The sequence below is a fragment of the Oryzias melastigma genome, linkage group LG2 (genome assembly GCF_002922805.2).
Source record: "Oryzias melastigma strain HK-1 linkage group LG2, ASM292280v2, whole genome shotgun sequence".
Taxonomy (NCBI): Eukaryota; Metazoa; Chordata; class Actinopteri; order Beloniformes; family Adrianichthyidae; genus Oryzias; species Oryzias melastigma.
The window spans coordinates 10,340,040-10,351,413 of record NC_050513.1 but is presented as its reverse complement, the minus strand read 5'-3'; the positions used below and the strand labels follow the sequence as shown (position 1 = coordinate 10,351,413).

General features: G+C 41.5%; 1 protein-coding gene across 1 annotated transcript in view; it reads right to left on the bottom strand.

Moving 5' to 3' along the window:
• Positions 1 to 1,328: 1,328 nt before the first annotated feature.
• Positions 1,329 to 11,374, bottom strand: part of LOC112160168 (fidgetin) — a 46,217-nt gene continuing 36,171 nt past the window's right edge. The window contains exon 3 of the mRNA XM_024294557.2: positions 1,329 to 9,101. Coding sequence (XP_024150325.1) covers positions 6,859 to 9,101 — 2,243 coding nt within the window. The 3' untranslated portion in view covers positions 1,329 to 6,858. The remainder of the gene's footprint in view (positions 9,102 to 11,374) is intronic.

Here is an 11,374-nt window from a genome sequence, read left to right as displayed (position 1 = left end):
CGATATACACATATATATATATATATATATATATATATATATATATATATAAATATATAGACATACATACATTTAAATAAAAACGTGTATACATATGTAAATATATATATCACAGACGATATACATATATATACACATACGCACACACACGTATCTATATACATTTATATGTATATATACCAATCCTAAAATGACTGAACAACTGTGTTTACTTTCAAATATAGATTCACCTTTAAAACCAGCATTTTATTGCAGAAACGCTAAAGTTTATTGGGATTAGAAGAAAAGCAAAACTTAAAAAAATATTTTTTAGAAGCTCAGATATATGTATATATATATATATATATATATATAACTCACAGTGTCTTGCTTTTAGTTTTTAGTTAACGGTGATGCGAAATTAAGCGGAGTCCTAATGGTTGGTCAAAAAGGAGCAAAATTTGGCATGTCTGGATAACTCTGTCTTCTTCTAAACACTACTGATTACATTTTCAAGGAATAAACCTGAATTGTGTAAAGTTTGCAGACACCTTTCCGATCACAACAGACTTTAATCCACTTTTCAAACTCACTTTTAGGGTTGCTGCAGCCTATCCTTGCTACTGTTGGTCAGAGGCGGAGAACACCCTGAATGGTTCATTCCATTACAGCCCAATAGACTTTTAATTTTAAAGTGAACATTTTTAAATCTAGCTGCTATTCTTTATGACTTTTTTCACACATTGCCCGAGTTGATGCCCTATGATCACAAACATCAGGTTTATTTGACCGATTTGATCCAAAGTAGACCGTAGAATTGGGTTTTTTTCTTCCCAACAACAGCTCTGCTGGACACTTTCCCCGTCTTAAAAACAGCTTCAGAGCATCACTTTGGACATAAAAGCTCGTCATAAATAATTTTTTGATGGCCGCAGCGGGTTTTCAAAAGACAGATAATAAAGAAAACAGCAGCCCTTGATGCTCTTTGACCCCACCCCCTCCTCGCCAGGCATTTGAGTTTTTCCCTCGGATAATTACGGAGGCTATACGGCGGCTTCCTACACCTCACCGCCAGCTGTATAATGACACGCTGAAAATCATTTTCATTAGGAGAGCTTGCATAATCCAAATTCTTTGTGATGGAGAAATATAATGAATGCTTTAATGTTTCGGTCTTGCCACTCTTAGCACAGCAAGAGAAATGAATTGTTACATTTTAATGAGAGAAGCGACAGAACCGGCTTTCGGAGCGACTCGGATGATTTTATAATTGCACACAAGGGTGACTAACTCTAGGCTCATTAAGGCGATTTATCAGCTCGACTGTGTGTTTTTTTTTCTTTTTTTCTAGGCAGTACACTTATTTTTCCATTGTTCTGATAAATAAATTCCGCTATTAATCTTTTCTTTCCTCAGAGCAACGGTTAAACAAAGAACGCAACAAGCTAAGATATAATCTCCCAAGAAAATGTCTTTAATGGGTCGTTTGTTGCTGCTTGTACCTCAGATTACATGAAAATACATTTACTGCAAGTATGGCAACATATTCACACATATAAACAAGTGGTGCATTTGTATTGTATGTATAGAGATATGTACAACAGAAACACGTTACACTCTGGTTCAAAGTTGTGCAAGTGTGTAATATATACTAACAATTTATAAAAAAAAAGAAAAGAAAAAAAGAAAAAAAAAGAAGAGGTGTGCCCACGTATGTACACATTCACACGCGTACAACCACAGAAGTTCACAAAAGATTAAAGCAAATGTTCTGGATTACATGAGTTCCCCCCCCACCCAATCCCATCCACAATCTAGGCCACGCTGTAGCCCGTGGTTGCACCATCAGCTTTCCTCCTGCACACTGAGGTAGACCACGTAAAACGTCACGGTGTCTTTTTTTTTTCAATAAATAAATGTTCGAAATTTGGACAGAAAAACAAAAAGTGTTTTAGTAGCTATGAGGTAGAAATGCCGTAAAAAAGAAAAATTAAGGGGGAGGGGGGTGTAGAAAAAGATCAAAAGGAGCAGAAAACACAAACAAAGCGTAGCGATGACCGCCACGTTTCAAGCGGGAGACGGAGTGGCGGGGAGGGGGCGCCCGTGCCGCCGTGCCGGGGCTCCGAAGTGCTCGAGCAGCTCTTTCCGTCCGGAGACTCTCCCTTCTCCCTCTGGAGGATTTGCTGACGGAGGGAATTCTGGGAATTGTTTTTGAGGCTGGTTTTTCTGAGGGGCTGCTCCACTCTCCCCCTCGTCCCGCCTGTCTCTCCTCGCCGTCAGATCTGCTGATGCTCAGCACAACACCGGACTTTGGGTTCTGCTCTGGAGAAAGCAGCAAAACGTGGTCTTACACCGTAAAAGTCCCCCCTATTTTTTTTATTTTTTCTTTCCTTTTTTTAAGTTTAAGGATGAGTTTTTGGTCAAACACCCAGTGAAAGCAAAAGCGGAAACATTTTCACGAGAATACGCATGAAGCTCAACTACAGCAAAGCACACAGTGACAGAAGCGCCAAAAAAAAACAAAACAAAAAAAAAACAAGATTTTCCAACGGGTATCAAACATCCCTGTGTTGAAGGACCTAAAAGACCTGCATCAAAGTCCCAACAGTTATTTTTATACTCCGTCAATTTAATTTACAGTCAAACTACTAAACTGACGTTTGGATTTCAGTGGTTTCTCAGTGACTGCCGTCTGATTGAACTTTTTTCTCAGAAGCCAAATGTTCCAGAGGTCAGGTGATCAAAAAATATGCAAAAACCTGAAATAGTTGGTTTTAAGCAAAAAATACAAACTCTTCCAATCCAGTCTTGTTTTAGAACCCTTTAATACCAGAGCTGTCGCTACTGACAGGAAATGCTCTCGCTCTTTGAGCTAACGTAGCTACCGTTAACACAATTGACATCCATTCCTGGGATTCTCTTCTTCCTTCTATCTGAATTAGTTGGTTTATGCTGGGTGGGTATAAATTTGACTACTGTAAAGTGTTTCATATCAGTTAATTGCAGTTGAAGAGCTATGGTAGTTCGTAAATCCAACAGATTCTAAAGCTGCTTTTATCCGCGTTAGAAATCGCGGAAATTACGTTAATTGCGATTAAAGAGTTACGGAAGTTCGTATATCCAACACATTCTAAAGCTGCTTTTATCCGTGTCAGAATTTGTTGAAATTATGCTAATTGCAGTTAAAGAGTTACGGTAGTTCATAAACTCATCTTATTCTAAAGCCGCTTCAATCTGTATCAGAATTAGTTGAAATTACATTAATTGCAATGAAAGAGTTACGGTAGTTTGTATATCTAACAGATTCTAAAGCTACTTTTATCCATGTCAGAATTTGCTGAAATTAAGCTAATTATAGTTAAAGAGTTACGGTAGTTCGTAAATCCAACAGATTTTAAACCCGCTTTAATCCGCGTCAGAATTTCTTGAAATTATGCTAATTGCAGTTAAAGGGTTATGGTAGTTCATAAACTCATCTTATTCTAAAGCTGCTTCAATCTGCATCAGAATTAGTTGAAATTACATTAATTGCAAGTTAGTTAAAGAGTTACGGTACTTTGTATATCCAACAGATTCTAAAGCTACTTTTATCAGAGTTAGAATTTGTGGAAATTACGTTAATTGCGATTAAAGAGTTACGGTAGTCTGTATATCCATCAGATTCTTAAACCTGCTTTTATCTGTGTCAGAATTTATGGAAATTATGTTAATTATGGTTAAAGAGTTACAGTAGTTCATAAACTCATCAGATTCTAAATCTGCTTGAATCTGTGTCAGAATTTGTTGAAATTATGCTAATTGCAGTTAAGGAGTTACGGTAGTACATAAACCCAACAGACTTTAAAGCTGTTTATCTGCTTTAGAACTAATTGGTTTACATTGATTATGTTGAAGAGTGATGCTACGTTTCACACTGGTCATGTGACGAGCATCGTTAAACACATGTTTAGCATATAGTGTTAACACTGGGCAAGCAGGGAGGGGCTACGCCTTCTTCTTTTGCACCTCTTTTCTAGCACACCTACTTTTTGATGAGGTTCAACGTTGCTCTAAAAGTGGTGCAAATTCACGAATCTTACTTCAGGCTTTTTCTTTCATAACTTTATTTTGAAATAAGAAAGACTCAATATCATAATATTCTGGACGCAATTATTAATTTCTCCTTCATGATCAAACTTCAAATGGTTGGCATTTCCGTAAACTATAAGGGACGCCATCCACACATCATACCAAATCCAAGTTTGTGATGATGCTAAGCGGATTCAATGGTTGCGCAATTTGTACGTATAGCCCAAAAATGGTCTTAAAAATATGCGTAGCTTTGGTTCAACAGTAAGTTTTGAACCAAAAGCCAAAAACGCGCATTTCCTTAGACTGAAAGAGCCTGCTTGAACAGTTTTGTTGTAATTCAAAGAACGTTAATACTGAGGGAAAAGCTCTGAGGTTAAAGGGCTAAAACTTTGATTTAATGTTGACAAAATGAAGCTGCTGTTAATTGCTGGCATTTTAACGAATCCTCACATTTAAACATTGAGTTTTCTCAAAAACAGCAGTGGCAGCACCTGTACTGCACCTGCTTGGACTTTACCAAATACTAGACTGAAATTTAAAATAAAAAATGCCTAAACGTTTTGGTAGTTAGTTGTGGGACTGCTATCTGTTACTGTGAAGAAGTCATCAATAATAATATAACTGCTAAATCTTTTTTCTTTCTTTGATGTAGCACACATAAAGTCCAACTGAGATCACCTTTTTGGTTGCAATATCGCCTATCGGTCATCCAAAAGTATTTGCTTGTTTTAAAATTATGTTTCTGCTGATTTAAGCTAGCATCTGTGCCATCTTCTATTCAAAAGGGATGTTTTTTTGTGCAGTTTTTTTTTAACAGCATAAATGCTTCACTTTGGTTCAAAACGAAAACAAAAAATTGAGGTAAAAAAAAATAAGGCTAAAAAAAGTCCAAAAAAACCCAACACATTCTGACATCATTTTGAACAGCCAATATATATATATTTTGTTTCGTTTTAGAAAACATTTAACCTCCTTTTATCTTTCTGTGTGTGTTAAGTGAAATAAATAAACAAAACCTCAGCAACTGTAGATATTTTTTTTTTTGGACAAAGTTGCCACTATACTTTTAAAGAATTAGGCTGAATCTGAATTCTCCCCCTCCCCCTCCAATTGCAGGGGTAGGGTTGTTCGAAATAGTTTTAAGGGCTTCCGCTGCACAGCGCGGCGCGGAGAAGCGGTTTTTTTCACGCGGGTGTGCTCTGAAGAACAGAAGTTTACATTTAAAAATTTAAGTAATGACTTCTTGTTTCAGCATGACCTTTTCAAGTTATAAAATCAATATTTTTATGTATTTCTGAGCGCTAGCATCTCTGCGCTAACGTAGCTGACTGGCGACCATTGATGACATCTATTGTTCCATAACTCTCCGTTTGGAGGGGTAAATTTAAGGAGAGGGAGAAGCCGTTGGGAGAGAGGAAGAATTCAGATTTAGTCCTAGATGGTGGTAAAATTTTGGAATTCCTGTTTTGATTTGTCTTTTGTAACAAACAAACAAATAAGTTAAGTTTACACCCAACTTGAGCGTCCTTTATGCCAAGTGACAAATATTGTTTGGGAAAAATAAAAAACTAACAAGTATTCGTTTATAGTGATGTCATTGATTTTAAAAGTTTTAAAATTGAGTTTCTTGCCAATATTTGGGTATAGGTTAATAAAGTTTGTTTTTGTGCATTTTTTGCATATAAAGAGTACGACATGTATCTCATTTAACTTTCATGTGCTAGCAAATGTGTACTTTCAAAAAATGTAGAACATTTCCTTTTTTTTTTTTAATTAAAACCTTCTAACTGTGCAACAAATGGGTGGAAAAGTGTGTTGATAAACTGATGGGGCTTCCATGCAGCCTGACCATGTAGCCTAGATTGCGCCGTATGTTGATTGTGGCTGTTTTCAAAAATGTACACTTCCCCCGCCTCTATAAACCCCTCCCCCCAAAAACCCAAGCTGGGCAACAACACGGTATCACATTTTTCAAGAGCAATGGTAATAAGTTGAAGGATTTGTCAAGTAGAAACAGGTAACGAAAGCACCTGCTGTGATGATAACAAAAAAAATTTAAGACAAAATGATTTAATACTCACTTAAGATTATGTTCCGTCGATTGAGAACATATCTAATACATTCATTGTCACTCCTTTGCTATCCGTAATAGCCTCTTGAACCACAACCTTCCAGTGCCCGATTTTCCTCTCAGGTTTTAGTGCTTTTAACGTCAACGTATCTTGAGGTACTGTACAATTTACAAAGGCTTTCCTGAGTGTTGTTTGTTTTGCAGACACAGAGAAATGCGAGACAGGGCCAGACTACTGCCACCCGGATTGATAACGGCTCCAAGCAGGACAATAAAGGATGAAGAACCACCACTGATGGCAACTATCAGGGTTTTTCAGACTCACTGCTGAAGTTTTAAAGCTCTTAATAATCATCAGCTCATGCCATGAACGTTGACTTGAGAGGCAAATTAACAAAAAAAAAAAAAAAAAATCAGAAAGCACCACTTCAGGCACTTAGATAGCCAACTAAATTTCAAGAACGACAACATATTTATATATACATAGGGCCATCGGAAGCCAACTCGCTTGTGTGTAAACAAGGCCTGGCTATCTCCAGTGTCAAGTTTTCAGACTGAAACTCCAGCTCGGTAGACGAGGAATACACCAGCTCTCTGGGTGCATCTAAACTCTGCTTTTTGAAAGCACAGTGGGCTTGTGTTGGCCTTCGGCGTGCCTTTCCCTCCAGCTCAATGCATTTGCCCTGAGGGAAGGAACTGCGAAAGCACTCTTTTTCTCAAGGGCGGTGTCTGTGTTTTCACTGGCTGCAGCCAAACATTTTGTTCCACTCAGTGTAAGTGTCAATCTCTTTCTGCGATATACTGGCTTGGAATTTACAACACACACTGTCAATGTCTTGGTAGGAGAGGGGCCTGATCTGGCCCCTGGGCATCATACCAGTCATGTCCATGCCCTGTGCAGAGTGTAACAGACCTACGAGGGCCTCTTGACAAAGTCTGACCAGATCCAGTCCAGAAAACCCCTCGGTACGCTGGACCAGCAGCGCCAGCTCCTCCTCGCTCAAGCAGTATTTGTGCTGGGATTGGGCCAGGACCTGGTTTATAATTTGGTGCCGGGCCGCGTTATCCGGTAGGGGCACCAGCACCCTCCGGGAAAAGTACCTTCGTAGACTTTCATCCATGTCCTGGGGTCTGCTAGAGGAGCAGATCACCAACACTTGGTTATTACTGTCCTCCCCAGAACCCATAAGAAGTGAGTCCATCTGGGCAAGTAGCTCCCCTTTTAGCTGGTTGATTGGACTTTCTTCACTGAGGTGGGCAGACAGGAGCATGTCCAACTCACTAATAAACAGTACAGAGGGCTGACGGCAACGTGCCACCAGAAAGGACGCTCGGATAATCTCTTCTCCATCGGCCAACCACTTGGTGGCCAGGGTGGAACCACTGAGCTGGAGGAACGGGGCCCCCAGCTGAGTGGCCAGGCAGCGGCCGAGCAACGTCCTTCCACTGCCCCTAGGGCCAAACAGCAGTATGCAGCGTGGGGACGGTCCTAAACCGCTAAACATGTCTGGACGCAGAATGGGCCACAGCACCTCCTCCTTTAGGGTAGCCTTGGCTAGTTCGAGACCTGCAATGTCACTCCAGTCCACTGGGGGGCCCTGTTGAACGATTTCTGACGTCACCATGTCCAGGAGTTGAGGATTGCAGGTTTTTAGCTGCTCTTCAGCCAGCCGCGAGGAGGGATTAGATGAGGAGGAGGCGGGCCCGGGCGCTGAATGAGACAGGTGCATACGATGGTCGTCTGCGGCTTGCTCACTAAGAGAGGGGGAGGTGAAGCTAGCAAGAGAATCTGCAGACCGGGAGCCCCCCAGGGTGGAGGAGACGTAGGCCGGTGGAGTCAGCGGACCCCCTGCTCCCTGACCGCCGTACTTCCTTTGCTGCTCGGATGACATTGAGGACTGTTTCTGGGTATTGGAGTTCCTGTCAAACCCGCCACCGGTGGGGTTGGAGCCTCCGTTTGTACTGCTGCTATCTGCCACCCGGTACATGGGACTCTCCGCCGAGCTCCGGGCATATCCAAAGTTTCCATAAGAGGGGTCCATCTCCCCTTGGGTTGCCATGTAGAACGCCTTCCTCTTTAGTGTATTGGAGGAACTGCTGTTCAAAGGGGTGGGGGCAATTGGGGTCAGGTTATGGCTCTGGTACGGGTATCCGGGTAAAGAAGAACTGGGGGGAAGAGGTGTAGGAGCAGCAATGCCTGAGGGGAGATACGACGAGGGTGGCGGCGCCCCTCCAGGGCTATATCCTGGTCCCACCGAGCCCTGCGCTGGGTAGCCAACTGGGGGGTAGTTATAGCTTGATAAATTGGGGGAGCCTCCATTGTATGATGGAACTAAGGTGGGGTGGGAGGGCGGGGGAGGGGGCTGGAGGAGCCCAGAGCTGTGCAGTGGAGAGGGGAGGGCCGGGGTCGGGGCAGACTGGGAGCTGTAGCTGCTGTGCAGGTAGGGGCCGCTGTACGTAGGGGCGTAATCCTGAGAGGGCATGGACGAGGAGTGGAGCGCCGTGGCCGAGTGGCTCCCGCAGCTGCTGCTGGAGTAGCTCGGCTCACTCAGGGTGCTGGAGGCAAGGCCGGGGGAGCTGCACATGCCGGACACCACCTCTGACGCCGCTGCCACCCCTCCCTTTCTAATGGGAACGCCTTCCGGGATGCAGCTCATGGGGTACACGCCGTCCTGCCAGGGCTCTGAGTCCCCCTTACGCCCGTTCATCACTCCAGGAACGCCGGGCGGCTCGGAGTACGAGCCCGGCATCTCCAGGATGCCAGAGTACTTCTCGGCGTACTTCTTGAGCAGGTTGGACGCGGTGAGGGCGGAGATGTCGTCATTGGCCCAGGCGTACTGGTAGGCGGCGGAGCGCTGCAGGTGCCCCGGCACCGCCCTGTAGGCCTCAGCTTTGTGGGCCGGTGAGCGAGTGGTGGAAGATATGTCAAAATGCTGCTCGGCCCACTGGCTGTGCTCCGGGGTCCACTGCATCTTTAAGCCTGAGAGAAAGAAAAAGTACTTTTTAAAGAATGCTGGTAAACAATAATATTCAAAAAATACAGTAATATAGATGTTGGTCATTCAGTACGTCTATTAGAAAAGACCAAATATCATTTAAAAAAAAAAGGTTTAACTTAAAGTACATTAAGCCAAATGGTCAATTATTGTGCTGGCCTAAACACCAGTTGGTGACTGGAACAACAGAAACTCAGAACAAAGGCAAATTGATCATTTTCTTACTAATTAATAAAATAATTTTTAATATACATTTTTTATTATCAGAGTGATTTAGCTTAGGTGACAGAGAATTTTATGCCGGATACCCTTCTTGACAACCTGTATTTTATCCGGGCTGGGAACCGGCACATGTAGACCCCGAATTGGGGCTACATAGATAGTCAAAAGCACAAAGGGTCTTGGCAAAAGAACCCACACTGGATGAAGGTCATTGTATACACAGGGAATTAAACCCTGACTTCTTGTGTGCCAGAACCACACTTAACCAACAGAGCTATCCAGACTAGAGCTGCCACAAACGATTATTTTAGTAGTCGACTAATCACCGATTATTTTTCACGATTAGTCGACTAATCAGGTCATGCACAAGGTGGATGTTAAACACACATCTTAACCATCATTAACTTTAAACTAACAATAAACTGTATATATTCCCTCTAATGCTAGTGGCGACAGCTGAAGATGCTGAAATTGATGGCTAAAAACGCAGAAAGGTTGCAGGTGGATAAAATATTAGTTAAATGCCAAATTACCCTAAAAAATAAAAAAAGCCTTCATTAGCTAGAATGTAGCTCCAAAATAGCCTAAAAAACCAAAAAGACTAAAATAGCCAAATTAGCTACCATGCAGCTGGAATATTAGCTGAACTCTAAGTTAGCCTAAAAAACTGTAAAAAAAAAAAAAAAAAACCTAAATTAAATTAGTCGTAGACTATTTTAATAGTCGATTAGTCAACTAATCGTGGCAGCCCTAATCCAGAGAGTATTTTTTGTATAAAAAAAAGAAAAAAAATTGACCACAATTGAATATTTATGCAGATTCAGTAAACTAAACGCATTCTGCACTAGAGACAGCACGGTGGAGATTGATTGACAAGGTTAACAGCCAATCAGAACGTAGATTACAGTATACTGTAACAAAAACAAAAAAACATGCAAAATTACACTTACAAAAATTCACAAAACAGCGAGGTCGTTAGAGATGAACCACAGTACAGCCAAATAATACTGTATTACCATGCACAATAACAAGTTCTACAGTTAATATCAAATATTTACATTTAAAGGAAACAATTTGACTGAAAATTGATCTCTTCTCTCTCAAGATGTCCCTAATAAGGTCTGATATCATAGGTATTGGTCAGGGATCATAGTGAGAGAAAAAGTATGTACTTTGTCTAATGGTCCGAGATCATAGGGACAGACAAAGTATGTACTTTGTCTATTGTTAAGATATCATAGGGATAGACGAAGTATGTACTTTGTCCCTATGATCTCTGACCAATATAGGTCTTTTGTCTATCCCTATGACATCTAACCAAAAGACAAAGTACAAATAGGGATTTCATAGGGATAGACAAAGTTTGTACTTTGTCTATTGGTCAAAAATCCAAGTTATAGACCTTGATTTTTGGGTCACGGTTTTGCTTTTGGTTTGATTTATAATTTGTGTGTTACAACAAAAAAAAAAATAATTAAAAAAAAAAAAAGGAAATCCTTAAATGTAATAAAACGGTGTGACACTTCCAATGTAAACACACTGGTATGCATTAGGGATGCAACGATACACTTTCCCCATTGATTCGGACCCTAAAAACACAAAGGGACTAGTTTCCTCAGGTATGTTAGGCTTTTTAAACTTAAGTTCATGAGTGAATATTTGGGTTTAGTGTCAGATAAAAATACTTCATAGAGTTTAACTCATCAGTTATTGTATCCACGTTTAAATATTTGACCAAATCATGAAAAACTGAGGTGATTTCCACCTGAAACGTGGACGCTCAGCGCGTCAGCAGGTGTGCTGCAGCAGACGGGGACGGTGCGACGGCTGGTTACGGCAGCCTAATGCACCCCGGCCAGACCAATAAGACAGAGGCATGGAGGGTCACTCTATAATCCCCAGCTCATCTGAGGTGGCTGGAGATGGGTTTGAAAATGCGCCTGCAACAAAGCATCACACACATGCAGCCCTCTCTGCTCATTGTGCTTTCGTTCAGCACACACTCGGAGCTGTGCTCATACACTGAGGCGTGAAG